The 17388-nt window shown below is 37.2% G+C and overlaps 1 protein-coding gene across 1 annotated transcript in view; it reads left to right on the forward strand.

Moving 5' to 3' along the window:
- The window catches only part of LOC117663718 (fer-1-like protein 4), a 56936-nt gene that overhangs the window by 31395 nt on the left and 8153 nt on the right, over window positions 1-17388 (forward strand). Inside the window, exons 25-41 of the mRNA XM_034414124.3 lie at window positions 110-244; window positions 1995-2168; window positions 3387-3503; window positions 4300-4461; window positions 5273-5441; window positions 6042-6211; window positions 7287-7418; window positions 8163-8202; window positions 8820-8926; window positions 9688-9819; window positions 10865-10975; window positions 11549-11676; window positions 12326-12496; window positions 12687-12841; window positions 14210-14388; window positions 15089-15174; window positions 15854-15952. Coding sequence (XP_034270015.2) covers window positions 110-244; window positions 1995-2168; window positions 3387-3503; window positions 4300-4461; window positions 5273-5441; window positions 6042-6211; window positions 7287-7418; window positions 8163-8202; window positions 8820-8926; window positions 9688-9819; window positions 10865-10975; window positions 11549-11676; window positions 12326-12496; window positions 12687-12841; window positions 14210-14388; window positions 15089-15174; window positions 15854-15952 — 2267 coding nt within the window. The remainder of the gene's footprint in view (window positions 1-109; window positions 245-1994; window positions 2169-3386; window positions 3504-4299; window positions 4462-5272; window positions 5442-6041; window positions 6212-7286; window positions 7419-8162; window positions 8203-8819; window positions 8927-9687; window positions 9820-10864; window positions 10976-11548; window positions 11677-12325; window positions 12497-12686; window positions 12842-14209; window positions 14389-15088; window positions 15175-15853; window positions 15953-17388) is intronic.

The following is a 17388-nucleotide window of genomic DNA, read 5'->3' on the forward strand; positions in this document are numbered from 1 at the left end:
GAGTACGAGAATAGAGTGTATGTCTGGGCAATTGTGCCATAGGGTGAAAAACAGCACTCATCATCTCCATTCTTTCATTGTCAATAACTTCCAATATTTGTTCATTCAGGTATTGGAAGAAACACTCAGCCCAATGTGGAATGAATTACTTCTGTATGATCAGCTTGTAATTGATGGAAAGAAAGAGGACTTGAAGACAGAGACTCCAATAGCTATTGTCAATATTTTTGACTACAATAAATTTGTAAGAGCACTTTTTCTTTCTAAACTTTTAAATATGCTTTTTATTGCTAAAAGGAGATTCCAAAGCAGGGAACATTTTTAAAAAGTTTACAATTAATTAAAGCAATATTTCAATTGAAAAAACATGATTAAAGAACATTAGAGAGCAATATTGAATTGAATCATAAAGCCTAACACCACCAGTTTAATGAAGTACCTGGATGAACAGATTTGTCTTAAACTCATGCCAAGAGTTTAGACAGAAGATTTGTTGGCAATCATGTCTGAAAACTTCAAAACCTGAGAGGTTGTGTTGGGAATATTTTTTCTTGAGCCACCTCATAGTGACCCACTGGTAGGTATGGTATCCTTAAGATTTTGATCTTGATCCTCAAGATCAAAATCCTTTTGATTTTGAATATTGTCATTTCAGATGACTTACATTGATTGAAGAAAACTATATCACTAAGAGAATCTGTACACATGTCATTTGCATCAATCTAGGGCTTGCCCTTCATCCTGCATACTCATGTTGGTGTACTTTAGACATTTTTGGCAGATAAGCCAGATAATTTCTGGCTCAGCTGTGATGTAGGAGGAAATGCTATAAATGTTTTGCAGCATTAACTGGAGCTGGAAGGGATGCAATTTTTCAGTGCAGGAACTCTCCCATTGTTCTCATTCACATATTTTTGGCTTTTACCCCTCTCTATGGAAGTGAAGATGCCTTGAAGCTTTACCTCCCTTCAGTCGCTTTTAAAACCGAGCAGCTTTCTCTGATCCCTGTTGAAATCAATGCTCCAAGCTTTTTAGAAAGCATTGCCTTTTACCCTCTCCACATTGCAAAACTAAATAGGGGCAACAATAAGAACAGTAATGGACTACTATCTAGGTAAAATAAAAAATAAAGGACTCCCTGCAGATTTTACTCCACTAGTTGTTGGCCAACTGTAGAGGGGCAGTGCTCATCTCCATTTCAAGACCATTGAGCCAGTGCTGTCCGAAGACATTTCCGCAATCATGTGGCCAGCATGGCTTCATGGAGTGCAGTTACTTTCCCACCAAAGTAGTACCTATTTATTTACTCGCATTTCCATGCTTTCAAACTACTAGGTTGGCAGGAGCTGGGGCAAAGATGGGAGCTCACCCTGTCATATGGCACTTGGGTCTCGAACCTGGGCTGCCGGCTTTCCAGACGACAAGCCTAGTGTCTTAACTGCTGAGCCACTGCGCTGCTATCCCTGGACTGCTATCTAGTCACTCATCAAGATTATGTTGCAAAAATTATTTGGAATTAGTGCTCCAGACTTCATATAAGCACTACACCTCTCTGTGATTGTTTAAATGAGCGGAACATCTTGCTGGGTTCCTATAAAAGCCTGAAAAGAAGTTGCAAGTGCTGTAAGAGTTGCTTTTAGAATGGAATCCTTAAAGCAAGAGCAACTTTTGCTAGGGGCTTTTCAGCTACAAGTATATTCTACATCTGTATTTCTCAATTTCAACAACTATAAGATGTGCAAACTTCAATTCCCAGGCTGGCTAGGGAATTCTGATAGTTGAAATCCACATGTCTTAAAATTGTTGAAATTGAAAAACACAATTCTTCCTGAAATTTATAAGCAAAGGCGTTTAGAAGTAAGGAATCTGATACTATTAGGGATAGAATACTGTTGTCTGAGTAAAATGCCCTTGCATGTTTTGGTAGTAAGCTTTAGCAATCCCAAAATAATGTGCATGTATAATATTGATTTGATGTTTGTTTTTTTCTATAGGGTCCACCACAGTTCCTTGGTCGAGCCTTTGTTACCCCACAGGTGAAGCTGGTAGATGAGCCTTACAGCAAACCTTCTCTCCAATTTTTTGATATTTATAAAGGCCATAAATCAGCTGGGGAATTAATTGCTGTATTTGAACTGATTGAACTGGATTATAGTGGTTACTTAGAGGTAAGTGTTTGCATTGCCATTACCTGATTTGTAGATATTGATTTCCTCAACCTCAATTATCAAGCTTTGGATGTAGTTTAATGAACAAAATCCATTCATTTTGTGCATTTTAAAAATCCAATTAGCCATTTAATATACATTTTGGTTTAGTGGACACCATTCCTACTCATTAGTCCATTATAGGGGTGAAATCTACTTACCTTCCCTACTGGTTTGGAAGGGCACGCGCGGACGTCACATGCGCACACAGACCCTCTAGGCATGCGCAGACCCTTCTGTGCATGCACAGAGGGTAAAAAACCCAGAAGTAACGACAACTGAGCGGGTGGGCAGAGCCTCACGCTGCCATCGCTACCGGTTCTCTGAACCACCCGCCGCCATCGCTACCGGTGTGGCCGAACCAGTCCAAACCGGTAGCATTTCACTCTGGTCCATTAAATCTAGAGTTTGCTAAACATGGACACATGAATAGGTTGAAAATATCCCTGCTAGACACTAGATGAATATTCAGTAATGTACAGTATATTTCTAGCATGACATTGAGCATAACAAGTAGACCTACATCTATCATGTTTTTTTAATAGGATAGCTTCTCATTTTGTAGCAGGATGTTGTAGTGCTGCGGTCAAGGTCTTTTATGGGAGGCTGTGATTAAGATTTAAAAGCTAGATCAAAATCTTCAATCTGTAAAATAACTCAAATAGTGAGTGAATGCAAGTTAGCATGCAGTAACTTGCATTTATTTTTCTTTCTTAGACACAACCAGTGTGCCATTAGGAAATATTTCTGGGTAAGAAATTATCACTTCCAGAAATATAATGTGATAGTTCCATTTTTGAAAGATAACAGCTGATTTTGATAGCAATTATCATATAAATATCATGCTTCAATTACTGCATTTCTTACTAATAAAATACATATGAGATTTTTTTTATACCAATAGTTTCATCATTCCTCTTTTTGTTTAAATTAGCAAACAAATCAAGGAATCTTTAGGTAATCATAGTTCTCTGTGACATAAGAACTATGAAACTTTATTATTTCTGAAAATACTATAGCTTATTAACTTGAAAAACTGTCATTAATTTAAAAAACCCTCTCATTTATTTGATAGCTCATATAAAGTAAGGAGGCTGTAGGATTGGGCTTGCTTAAATCTTTTGGCAATAATCTTATTTATACAATTTTTTAAAAATTTGAACTTTATTTATTTTCTAGCCGTCAGTTCCTAATGATGTAGACCCCAAAGAGCCAGAGTATTTGGGGGATCCCCGTGCTGGACGATTCATTATTCCTGAAGGAATCCGCCCAATCCTTAAAGAATTTCGCATAGAGGTAAAAATATTGTCTAAAAGATATTCCATGAAAATAATTATTGAATGTAATTTAAATTGATTAGCCAGATAGGGGAATGAAAAATGAAATTATTTGTAAGTATTAACAAATACCTTTCGCAGTTATCCATGTGCTCTATGCCATACACTAAATAAATAAATAGCTTTATTTATTTAGCGTATTTCAGCACACTTTATTTCAAATTTCAGCCTTGATTCCAAAGTAGCCCATGGCTGCTTTGGGCCTTATCTTTACCCAATTGGGTACGGGGCCCAGAGGGAGGCAGGAAAAAGGATGGTGGCAAGGCCCTTCCCATGTTGCCTTGCACCACACAACATATGAGTTTCTGGGACGTATATTGGAAGGTGGTGGCATGACATGGCCACAAGTTTGCCACATTTCAATCCCTCAGGAGTCATAGATCACAGATTTTGTGTGCATTCTGTAAATTATCTTATTTGAAATATATTGATTTAAAAACTGTTGCTCTATGATGCACAGTTTTGCTGAATTGAAAATTACAAAGTATCAAACAGACCCAAGAGTTTTAATAATATATATTGCATATAGTATATGTAAATTTATGAACTTTACATTATTCTAAATCAAAATCTTCAATATGAAGATTAACCCACATTAATTTAAACTGAGTATAGTATCAGCAGAGAATAGTTTGCTAATCTCTCGCACAATTCAATGTGACACAATTCAGTGGGATTTGAGACTGGAGATCCTTTAGAGAAGGAGAATGCTTGGCCTCATTCTGACCTAAGACATTTATTTGTCTCTTTCTTAGATCTTGTTTTGGGGCCTGAGAGATCTGAAACGTGTGAACCTATTTGAGGTTGACCATCCGCAGGTGATAATTGAATGTGCTGGAAAGAAAGTGGAATCAGAAGTGATCACAACTTACAAAGAGAACCCCAATTTCAATGAACTTGTTAAATTTGTTAATGTGGTAAGTGATAACTGGGAGGTAGATCCCAAAAGTTAAGATAATTGTAATAGAACTAATCAAGCTGGAGTTGTACAAATATGATTTAGGAAATGTTTTGTTGAGTGTCAGGGCAGTGATCAGGTACCCGGATAATTGATTCTCTTGGTTCCAGAAACAATGAACATACAAACAAATAAAGGGATTTTAAGTCTCTTCATTAGCTCAAGCAAACAGATTTAAAAAGCATACATACTAAGCAAAATGATACCCAAATCTCTTGCAAGCTGCTATGGTCATAGACTCTAAGACCTGATCTTGACGTGATAATACATGATTCTGGAATGGGAATCGAAAGTATAAAACTTTCACAGTGAGAAAAGCTTTGAAGCTACAAAATTGCCCCTTCTCCTTTATTCAGTAATATAAGTAAAAAAGCGAGCAGGTTAGCTCAGAATGAGCTCTAAACTTCTAGGCTTTTCTCAAAAAAAAGGAAAAAACAAAATATGTCACTAAACTCCTCAAAATAACAATAGTCTTTCACGTTGCCATTACAGGAAGGACCGTTATCTTTTATAGCATTCACATGCATATCTTTTTGTTAAATATTGTTTTCTTCCTTTTATAAACATTGGGAATCCTATATAGCTGAGTTTCAGTGGAAATGTCTGATGGCAATCTGCCTATTGAATTACTGGATATCTGATCAAGAAAAGAAACGTATACTTCTGCTATTGAAACAGTGGAAATTCAGTGAAACATCATAATAATCTACTTATCTTAGAAATACTATGGATTGTTCTGAAATTCATTTGCTTGACTTTTTTTTAAATAGGAACTTCCAGAACAGGTGTACTTACATCCACCTCTCAGTGTCTTTGTGGTGGAGAAGAGAGCCTTTGGACGCTCTGTCCTCGTGGGAACTCACATAGTTTCTCATATTATGAAATTTGCTCCTAAAGAAGTAGATGAGATGGAAGAGGAAACAGATAACCCCCCCAAGAGTGAGCTTTTAGAGTTTTTTTATTTTTTATTTATTTTATTTTATTTATTTGTCGAGTACGTATTAGATAATATATATAAGTATAAGCATGAATTGAATATATAAAATGAATACAATTAAAGGGAACATTAGGACAGGGATGGTAGGCACGCTGGTGCTCTTATGCACGCCCCTTACAGATCTCTTAGGAATGGGGTGAGGTCTACAGTAGCCAGTCTAAGGTTAAAATTTTGGGGGGTTTTGGGAAACCACAGAGTCAGGTAGTGCATTCTAGGCATTGACCACTCTGTTGCTGACATTATTTATTTAGGACATTATCCAATGAAATGAAATAGAGTGTAATGCGGGGGTGTCAAACTTGTGGCCCATGGGTCACGCACTGGCCATGCCCAGCCCCGTTTTAGTGAAGGGCAGAAAAGTCACGATGTGTCACGTGACAACAATGTGACAACCTGAGTTTGACACTCCTGGTATAATACATTGGGATATAAGAGTAAAGCATCTGCTTTGTAAATTATCTTTGTCATATAAAGGAATGTCCTGACGGGTCACACTTAGAATGTATTTGCATTAAACATGTGGTTAATATATTTTATTTCAGAAAGGAAAGCGTCAGATAAACCAAATATCTCCCGAAAAGTGATGAACTTTGGTGCAACTGCTGGACAGACAGTAATAAATATTGGTGCAGCTGCTGGGCAGACAGTAATAAATATTGGTGCAGCTGCTGGAGACCTAGGAAGCAAAGCTAATCCCCTCAAGCTTGTCAAGGTGAGTGCAGCAACATTTCAGGTTTACTCTAACAAGAGATTCTGTAATATTGGTTGTATAATACATACATGGATGTTTTGGAAAAAACATTGACATGATGGCACCAATTAAATAGCAAAGAAGGAAATATAAATGAGAAATGCATGAAAACAAACAAATAAAAAGGAACCTAAAATATTTTAAGAACCACTTTGAGGCACTGTTTAAGGTATCAGTCTAGAAATCAGGAAACTATGAGTTCTAATTCTGCCTTAGGAATGAATTCAGCTGGGTGAGTTCCAAAATATTTCTGAGTGACAGTGATCAGGAACCTCCCCCCTGCCAGATCCAGGAACAAGTGCAAGTAGCATACAAACAAAGTTGTACAAAGGACCTCCAGATTATAGGGTGAATCCAAGTGAGGCAGTGCAATCCCATCCAGATTTAAGGATGAATTTATCTCCCTAGGGCCCCAAATTCACAGCTAATTGTTCTTGGAATGGTGAAGCTGAAATCTGTTCTTTCCTATCAGATCCCCAAGACCTCCAAACTGCTTCATTTGGATGATTGGGGCCATGATTTACAATTAAGTGTTATTAGCATGCTAAGATACTGCACCCTATGTCAAAAGATCACTCCCCTGAACAGCTTTATTATCTAATATACATATTAAACTGGAGAGGGTAGAGAGTAGAGCCCTGAGATATACACAAAGCAAAGGTTTTGGGCTAGACCACTTTCTCCCTCCCCCACCTTCCAACCCCTCAATGCAGATCAAGGAGGACTAGGATGGATGCACTATCCCTATTCTGAGCCCACCCGAAGTCATTAGCAAGCATAATTAAAATCTCTCAGTATTGCATAATCCTAGTTTGAAAGAGATCCAGATAATCTACTTCCATTCAGGACCCTTTGGAGCTTCAGGTTGACCACTTTCTTAATAACCTTCTTACCTTGACAGTAATGATGAGATAATGTCAGGATTCAGGATTGATATATGGATTTTATGAAGTAATCATCTAGTTGTTGGAGAGGTTCAACAAGATTGTTCTACATTTCCACATAATGGATGGAATTTTATGTCATTTATATTCAGGCACCACTGAAAAAAATCCCTATTGATAAATTGGTACCGAAAGAGGAAGAATTTGAGGAGGAAAAGCCTGAGAAGGAAGAATTGGATTGGTGGTCCAAGTACTATGAATCATTAAAGGAATTAAATAAACAGGTAATCATGAACCTTACAGTATAATTTATATTGTATTATAATGAGATACGGGACTGAGTTGGATTACCTGTCCCTTTTAACATTAATTATAAAGTGTAAAGTTGGGATACTAGAAGATAACGGGGCTGTTTAAACAGTAAAATCTCCTAAAATAGGTCTGGTTTTGTTAGGTAAAACAGAGCTCATGTTGATTTAATCTAGATTATGAATTTATTTTTCCCCTATGCTGCTGTCTTTGCTCTTCAATGCATTAACTGATTTTCCAAATAGAAATGGGCTGCAATCTCTTATCAATAAACCTAGGATTTGTTCTCAGTGCGATTTAATTACTGTGTAGGACTGCACTGCCTGCATTTTTTCAAGTTCTATGAAAACTTTGTCCTGTTATTCATAATGTATTTTAATCCTGGCTGTTCACCGCCCTGAGTCCTTCGGGAGAAGGGCGGTATAAAAATTTAATAAAAAAAATAATAATAACTCTATAGAATAAGTAAGAAGAAAAGGCTCTCACACAAAATAATTTAAAATTAGAGGAAAAGAAAAGAAAAAGAATGCTGAATATCCATATAGGTTATTAAATAATCAGTGTTTCGAGTGCAGCATTTATTAATTTCTAGCATTTTACTGTAAAACTCACATTAGAAAACTATAAGAATCTTCATTATTAGAAAACTGTAAGACCGTAAAATGGTAAGTCTGATTGACATCTGTTATAACTCAGTTAAAGGCCATTCTCTTTTGCAGTCTCTTAGTGATGAAGAAGAGGATGACGCAAATGATGCAGGTGAGCTAATCATGTTATAGAACGGCATTCCTTAACTCCGTATCTTCCCAATGTGTTAAATCACACCTTCCATCTTCCTAGCATACCCAGGAGGAATTATATTGGCCCAGCAGACACCAGGGCAGGAGAATGCTAGAGACAGCATTTCTCCAGATTATTACCTATTTGAAGTTTCAGCTTTCCTTACCGGAAAGAGACCAACACTGTCTTTGTGCACATCAATAGAATGAACCAATATTGTATCTAAACACCAAATCAATGGTTGATCCCCTACCTACAACCTCAGATCATTATCCCAAAATTTCTGCTATCTCTAAAGTGCCAAGTAGTTGTGGTGTCATCTGATTCATCTATCCAAGCAGGCTCTTGCTATACCAACATTCAATTCTCTCTGCTAGAAGAAAAAAGAGAAATGTAGCCAAATCGGGTGGATGAGTTTTGCTCTTAACAGTTGGAAGAGATCACTATTCTAAATAGAAGTAAAATGGATGTAATAAAGAAAACCAAAAAGTAAATTAAGTCATTAACTTTACCCGAGTACTCAGAATCATTGCAGCCAGCACCTAACATTGTGAGCTGAGGAGAAGACCCCTTTAATTTGTTGTTATCTTCTTTAGATGGAGGGAACCTGAATGCTGCTTCTCTTGATGAGGAGGTAGAGGATGAAATAGTTGTTGAAGCCGAGCCAGTCCGCCCAAAAAGGAAACTTATAGCAACATTAAAGGTAAGTCTTTGTACAAAAAAAAAGAAATAATTTGATTGACATCAAATCTACAAATTTAGCTAAATTTAGTATATTTACTGAAGCAGTTCTAGTTTTTTCACATGGAAGGAGTTTGTGCCAGCGGTGAAATTCAGCAGGTTCTGACAGGTTCTGGAGAACTGGTAGCGGAAATTTTGAGTAGTTCGGAGAACCGGCAAATACCACCTCTGGCTGTCCGAGAGTGGGGTGGGAATGGAGATTTTGTAATATCCTTCCCCCAGGAGTGGGGTGGGAATGGAGATTTTGCAGTATCCTTCCCCTGCCACGCCCACCAAGCCACACCTACAGAACGTAGTAAAAAAATTGAATTTCACGACTGGTCTGTGCTATACTTCAATGTTTTCTCTCTCAAAATGTCAGAAAACCTACTACCAGTTTTCAGTCAATTGTGATCAGAAAGAGTTCCAAGAACTGCAGAAAATGATTTAGAGGGAGTTGTTTGTATTTCTGGGACAGAATGGTACCTAGCCTTCTTTTATAGAATTATCTATATCACCTGTATCTATTGAAATAGAATACTACCTATATCTCTGACTGATAACATGAATTTTGAGCACCATAGGAACAGGATATAACATAAAAAGGAACAGGATAAGGAGCAGCAAAAAAAAAATCAAACAGTGAATCTGTCATTACAAAATTTTTCTTTGATTGCAATAGGTTTTCTGTTCTGTTCTCATTTGGGTTATGTTCAATTACCATAGTGCACATTTTTATTCCAGATTTATAGTTCAGAACTAGAGAATGAGTTTGACAATTTTGAGGACTGGTTATGTATTTTTCCACTTCATCGTGGAAAAGCTAATGAAGATGAAGATGGGAATGAGGAAGAAAAATTTGTTGGGAAATACAAGGTAGGAATCTTTTGAATTATATTTATTAATACCATTTGATTTTGTTCCCAAAGTAGTAATGGCAGTGAATTTATTCCTATTAATACTGATCAGTTTGGCATAGGGGCTCGTCAGTTCAGTCTTACTCATTCCTTTATAAAATGTAAGCCTCATTGACTTTAATGGAATGATCACCCAGAATCTTTGCTCTGTGCTTTCCATAGTTCTTAAGACAGATTCCTATTGCTGCAGTCTGGAAATACTCTTTTTTTTTTTTCTTTCTTTTTTACAAACGGTGAACTTTTTTTTGCAATAGGTAAAAATGGGATCCAAATCCTAATTTGGGAATATGATTGCTAATCTGAAAGAAAGTCTATTTTAATACAATCTGTTATTGCAGGACATTCATTCCAAAGCTTCAACTAGTTCAGAATATGATGGGTTTAACATAGGATCTTTGCTCCATGACCTGCAGTGGTTGCCGGTGTGCTTTTGGGTGTGATTCAAGGGTTATTGGGTTATTACCTATAAAGGTACTGCCTTCTACAGCTTCTACCAATCTGGTATGAATTGGCAGAGTGGACATATTCCAGGTCACCCTTGATTAAATAGTGCCATATTTCAGGACCCAGGAAGTATGTGTTCTCTGGTCTCTGAAATTAGGTTCTTCCTGAGGTCTGTATGGTTCCTAGGTGGATGTTATTCTAGAAAATATTGAAAACTGGCTGTTTATCCTGGGCTTGGGGTAGGATGGCTATTTATATTTGCATTGTTGTTTGGATTGCTATATTGTAAGAATTTTGCACTTTTATAGTTGTTCAGGTTAATACTTCATGGTTGTTGTTTTTTTGTTGTTGCTTATAAGTTATTCCACTGTGAACTGTTGAAACTGGGTTGGAGTCAGGTGACCTCCATATTGAATAAATAAATATTAATTAATTAAAAGTCAGATATATTCTGCTAGGAGAAGTGAATAGCTTCTTCTCAGCAATAGGGTTTTTCAAAATATAAATTACTAGAAAAAAATACATAAACAGCATGTTCTTCTCAACTCCTTCTACTGCAGGGTTCATTCTATGTTTATCGAGCTGAAGAGGCAGGTCCAGAACATAAGATCTCCCAAGGCATCCCCAGAAATAGACCCATCAAGGTTCTTGTCAGAATTTATATTGTCAAAGTAAGTATTTTGACTTCATATACAGAAATACAGATTTAGGATTCTAATGTTTCTTGAGGTACACAGCAGAAGTTGATTTCCAAAGCACAATCTCTGTTACTGAAATAACAGAGATTCTGTTATTATTCCAACTCTGGGCATTACTTACATATTTACTTATGGCTCCCTACTTATGGTTTAGTGCCATTCTTTCATAAATTGAAAAGTAAAATATTATTACAGAACATTCTTCTGACATTCTAAGATTGGGTATTTTCAAATGAAGAATTCCTAATAATGTTCTTGCCCCTACCTTGTAGATTGTTTTCCTGTTAGGAAAATAGATCCAGGATTGGGAAAATATAGGAGAGTTAAATATGGAAGATGCTGTTTACAAACCATGAACTCTCCAAGGCAATGGCATTAAGAAAAATGCACTTGTAAGCAATTTAAGCCTTTTTTCAGATGGGAAAATATAGATTTACCACAACATGCATGAAATTCCATTATATTGATTCCACATGAATTTGTAGAATTCTTTTTCTCCCATGCTTTTGTATTCTGTCACCATATCACATGTTGCTGTTTCTTTAGGCAACTAATTTGACACCAGCAGATCCCAATGGCAAAGCAGATCCCTATCTTGTGGTTAAGATTGGCCAACAACAAAAAGACACCAAGGATCGATATATCCCAAAACAGCTCAATCCAGTTTTTGGAGAGTAAGGATATGTTTTTATCTTATATCAGTTACATCTTCTCTAAATTGATTCTTGTCTTACCAGAAGATTTTTCTCTATTTCAGAAGAATGTACCCATTTGTTATGGGCATAAAAATACAATAATATGTGTTCATAGCATCAGCTAAGTTTATATGCATGGATTCTTTAGGGCTGATAGTGGAGCTTTCTGTATGTCTGGTAATGTAGAGAAATGAGAAAGTTGAAGTATTCCAAGGATGGACACTGACATGACCAATGAACTAGAAGATAACAACCTTTCAGCACAGATAGAGGGAATCTGAGGTTATATCTGCCTAATATGCTCATGAAAATAGGAGTAAAAGAAAGCAAATTGCTAGTAAAAAGTAAAACAATTGCAAGGGTCTGCTACTTATCTGACTATTTAAAAAAACAAAGAAGGAAGGTGGACCAGGAACTTTAAAATGAAAGAATAATCTTTAACATTATGCCAATGGATCCATCCAGCTGGTACTCCTTTTATTTTGGCATTTATGTTCATAAATACAAGTTAAATGAAATGCTGCTATAGCAAGCAATAAAATGATTATTGTACAGAAGCTATTTTGTTATGTTCTGTCTTTACTTGCTATCTCCCACTGATATTATTTTCTTTCTATCTCATATTTAGAGTACTGGAGCTTTCGATATCATTTCCTATAGAATCAGAACTCACTATATCAATATTTGACCATGATTTAGTTGGATCTGATGATTTAATTGGGGAGACCAAAATTGACTTGGAGAACCGATTCTACAGCAACCACAGAGCCAATTGTGGAGTGGCCTCACAATATGATACGTACGTATTATAGGAGCCGTCAAGGTGACTGAATCCCTCTCTCATTTTATTAGTATTCTGTAGCTTTGTCAACAGAGCTTAAGACCCAATGCTTTCTGCCCTATAGGAATGCCAGCACTAATAAACCAGTTTCATATCTAATCTAAACTTGTTAAAATGCAACTTACCCATATCTAATCATTTGTTACAGAGAAGGCTACAATATATGGCGAGATGCTTTCAAACCCACGCATATATTGGAAAGTCTATGCAAGAAGAACGCACTCCCCTCAGCTGAATACAGGGCAGAGGAAGTCAAAGTAAATAACAAGATTTTTAAAATCCCCCCTGAAGCTTTTCCTGAAGGTAATGGTACATACCTTTGATATTTTTTTTTTATTTCAACAGTGCTAGATACTTATTTCCAAAGCTGAACATTCATTTCCACGTAATCCTGATTATTTATGCAGAGTCTTAATTTGAAATCTTTGTAATTGCTAGAACAGATTTCCATTGCCTAGTGATCTCAGAAGTATTTGACTTCAGCTAGTACCACAATCTTTTCTAATTGGGACCATGGTCCATTTCTACTTGCTCCCAATTTATTCTGCTGCAGAAGGCATATCTATATATCGATATCTATCTTTAATTTTGTCACATTTTATCACTTTCTTTGGGGAATTTAAGCAAGTGATGTTCCTTAATTTTATCATAATTAAGTGAAGCTAAGTTTCAACGGAGAGGTTATATCTGCTTCAGACATCACCCAAAGCCACAAAGTTGTTTGTCTGAAGATTTGGTTTAGCTTCTTCTCTGCATTACTGTGTAAATTTAGAGAGTTTTACAGGTAGTCTTTGACTTAGAGCCATTTGTTTAATGACCATTTGAAAATATGATGGCACTGAAAAAAAGGATTTATGATCAGGCCTTGCACGTATATGACTATTGTAGGGCCCTGCTAGTCATGTGAGCAAAATTCAGGCATGTATTTTTGATGACTGCAACGTCCCAGGATCATGTAATTGCTATTTGCAACATTCTCAGAGGGTTTCTGACAAGAAAATCAATGGAGGAAGCAGGATTTGCTTAGTGACAGCATAAACACTTTTAGCACAGCATAAAAGTGATAAAATTGAGCATGACTCGCTTAATGACCATGCTGCTTAGTGACAGACACTCTGGTCCCAGTTGCAGTCATAAATTGAGTATTACATTACCTGTATTTGTTAAGCTGTTTTAAGTAAACACAGTCATGCTTACAACACTTACCAAGTATTATGATTCATGCACCTATTTTTCCTAAAGAGCCTTAGAGTACTATCCTAAATTTATTTCAAACTATCCCCAAGTCAGTTGAACATCTTTTTATTTGAACACTCACCCACCCACATATATGTATATGAATATATTTGGATATGTTTATTTATCCAAATATATGCAGATATATTTGTGTGTGTGTGTGTGTGTGTGTGTGTGTGAGAGAGAGAGAGAGAGAGAGAGGGAGGGAGAGCGATGTGTGTATCACACATCCTAACTCTTTCAGCAGGAAAATGTTAAAATATTAATTCCCACTAACTGGGATATTTTTCCAAATTCAGTGGCACTACTATGGATACATAATTAGAAATTGAAAATGAGTGCATGATTAGAAATCTCATATATCACATTAATTACTGAATTGAATCCAGACTTGAAGAAGTGCCGGTTGGGACTCTGTGTTTTGTTATATTTCAGAAGCCTTGGCAAAAGACAACAAAGAAAATAATGACGAAACCTGGTCTGCCTATGATGAGCACAAGGCTTTGCATGTTCTTCAACACTGGGATGAAATGCCCGAGTATGGATGCAAATTAGTACCAGAACACGTGGAAGTTCGATCCATTTACAATCCAGATAACCCCGGTATTCTCCAGGTAAAGCAGAAAGTTGATTTATACATACTATAGCACCGTTATATTTTGCATCCAACATTTACATATGTATCTGTAACGTAGCAGCTGTTGCCTGCAAAATATTTTTAGGAACACATGCATGGCCTGCTGTCTAGCGAGGTCCTTTCTAGCATATACCTTGTGTTATGGGATTTCAACTCCCGTAATAATCTTCTGAGGACAGAAGGCTGCTCTAGCACAATCATAGCAATATGGGTTGATACCAGTGGTGGGTTGCCCCGAGTTCGCACCGGTCCTAGGGTAAAACCGGCGGGAGGCTTCACCCACCAACCCTGACATCATCAGAATGCTTCTGCGCATGCACCGAAGAGCATGCGCGGGGCCCCATTGCGAACTGGTAGTAAAGGTAAGTAGAACCCATCCCTGGTTGATACAGTTACTCTGCCCAAGTCAAGCTCAGTTCCTGGTGACTTTATAGATATGGCAGTATACGCATGATTATAAATATGGTTTGCCATTATCTTCTTCCTGGGTGGTTTTTTTTTTTCTTTCCAATTTTGCGATCTATGACAGCTCATTGTCTTAATCTCTCTTCACACCGCAATTCCCAAGTTGCAGTGTAAAAACACAGATGCATGGAATAATACCACACAACTTAGGCTATTGACCAACAAAGGAGAGAACATTGTCAAGTGACTTTTTGTTGTTCTTGTTTCTCCAGGGTTCTCTCCACATGTGGATTGACATGTTTCCAAATGATGTCCCTGCGCCACCACCTGTCAACATCAAACCACGACTTCCAATCAGGTAGGGAGGGATCTCTGTGAAAAGGAATCTGAATCAATGCTTATTTTACCATTATAGAATTGGTTGGGTACCAGTATATTGCGCATCGGGTAAAGATTTGAAATTCTCTGATGCTGCAAACATTTAAACTTTTATCTACTTTCCAACTGCAAATTGCATCATGTTGCATATGAGTGAAAAGTGCACTTAATATTCTGGAAAACAGTTACAGAATAACAGATTCACTACAGTTAATTTCATCTGGATGGTTTTTCAAGGGGAAAAGTGCACACTTGTGGGTAATATGCTGTTAAGAATGGAAAGTAATAAATGCATAATAAAGCAAGAGGAATATCCAGCTGTATCTTGTCTCAGAATTAATGGAGTGACTATCAGGCTAAAGCCAAATTTAGATTAATTCAATGCTATATGAAAAGAATCGGTAATTCTAATATGGAAACCATGGAAATCACATTGAATGCATGCTATTTTAGCATTAAAACAAATGCAGAAAATCTGCAATTACTGTAAGGGTTTGTTTGTCAAAGAGGTTTTTTTTGTGCCAAGGCTCCTGGCAAGGGGATTCACTGCCCCACATCTTGAATGCATTTTTGCAATTAATTAACAGATCAAGCAACAAATTACTCAGGATTTGCAAGAAAATCATTATTGTCTTTGGTTTTTTCTTCTTCTTTCCCAGTTATGAACTACGTGTCATTATCTGGAATACAGATGATGTGATTCTTGATGATGTCAATCCAATAACAGGAGAAATTTCCAGTGACATATATGTCAAAAGGTGCATTTGCGGGGATAGGTTAAAACAACCAGAAATCTGCTCCTGGGCCATCCTTTCTGTTTCATTAAATGTGTGAATTGGACTTTAATAGATTGCACTTGTATGTGAAAGGTTAATTCATAATTATCTTGATACAAATTCCTCCTGCTACATGGTTACTTTTGGGTTTTTAAAGAAACAGCACTTTGTATAATGTGAACTTTAGCCCACTCTCAATTTGTGGATTTTTCCTTGCTATTTGGGAGTTAATCAATTTAATAGTTTATCCGCGGGACCATCTATGGCTGGTCACATCTACCCCACCCACTAGAGCAGGGAGGCAAGGAATGTTGTGGGTCCCATCCCCTAGGTAGGACCCTACCTAGCTAGGACCTAGGTAAGACCCTAGGTCCTACCTGGTAGGACCCAAAAGAAGGGCCTTCTCCATGGTGGCTCCCGCTTTCTGGAACATGATTCCCCCAGAGATAGACTAGCCCCCACTCTAACACTCTTTAGGAAGGCACTAAAGACCTGGTTCTGCCAGTGGGCCTGGGGGATCCAGAGCAGGGTGGAGCCCATTAAATGGCTTGTGTGATGTGTTTTCACCAGGATAGGGGAGGGGTGGGGAACTATTATTTTATTAATTTATTATTTGATTATTTTCTTCTATTAGTTTTAATATATATATATATATTGATTTATATGCCGCCCTTCTCCAGAGACTCAGGGCGGCTTACAAGGCGTTAAGCAATAGCCTTCATACTTTTGTATATTTTATACAAAGTCAGCTTTTTGCCCGCACAAACCAGGTCCTTCTTTTACCTACCTTAGAAAGGATGGAAAGCTGAGTCAACCTTGAGCCTGGTGAGAATTGAACTCACAGTAATTGCACGCAGCTGGAAGCTAAATACTACCTTTTAACAGCATTAGTCTGCTGCGCCACTCAGATACAATGTTTTTATATTTGTGTAAGCCGCCTTGAGTCGCCATGTGCGAATAGGCGGCAATATAAATTTTCTAAAACAAACAAACAAACAAACAAACAAATAAATAAATGCAACATGATTTTTCATTTTCATAGCAAATATTACTCTACTGATATAGATTTTGGCTTGGGGCACCGAAATAATGCTGCTGCTGCTTTTTTTTCAAGCTTGCATATGAAAATACACTGTCTATCCTTTGAAGGTAATCCTCGACTTACACCCGTAGTGGAGCCCCAAATTTCCATTGTTAAGCAAGACAATTGTTAAGTGAATTGTGCCCAATTTTATGATCATTTTTGCCACAGTCATTAAGAGAATTACCGCAGTTGTTAAAGAAATCATGCGGTTATTCAGTGAATCCAGCTTCCTCAATGACTCTGCTTGTCGGAAGCCAGCTGGGAAGGTTACAAATCACATGACCCCGGGGCAGTGCAACTGTCATGAATATACGCCAGTTGCCAAGCACCTGAA

This window comes from Pantherophis guttatus, chromosome 3, assembly GCF_059756535.1.
Source record: "Pantherophis guttatus breed Tessera chromosome 3, ASM5975653v1, whole genome shotgun sequence".
Taxonomy (NCBI): Eukaryota; Metazoa; Chordata; class Lepidosauria; order Squamata; family Colubridae; genus Pantherophis; species Pantherophis guttatus.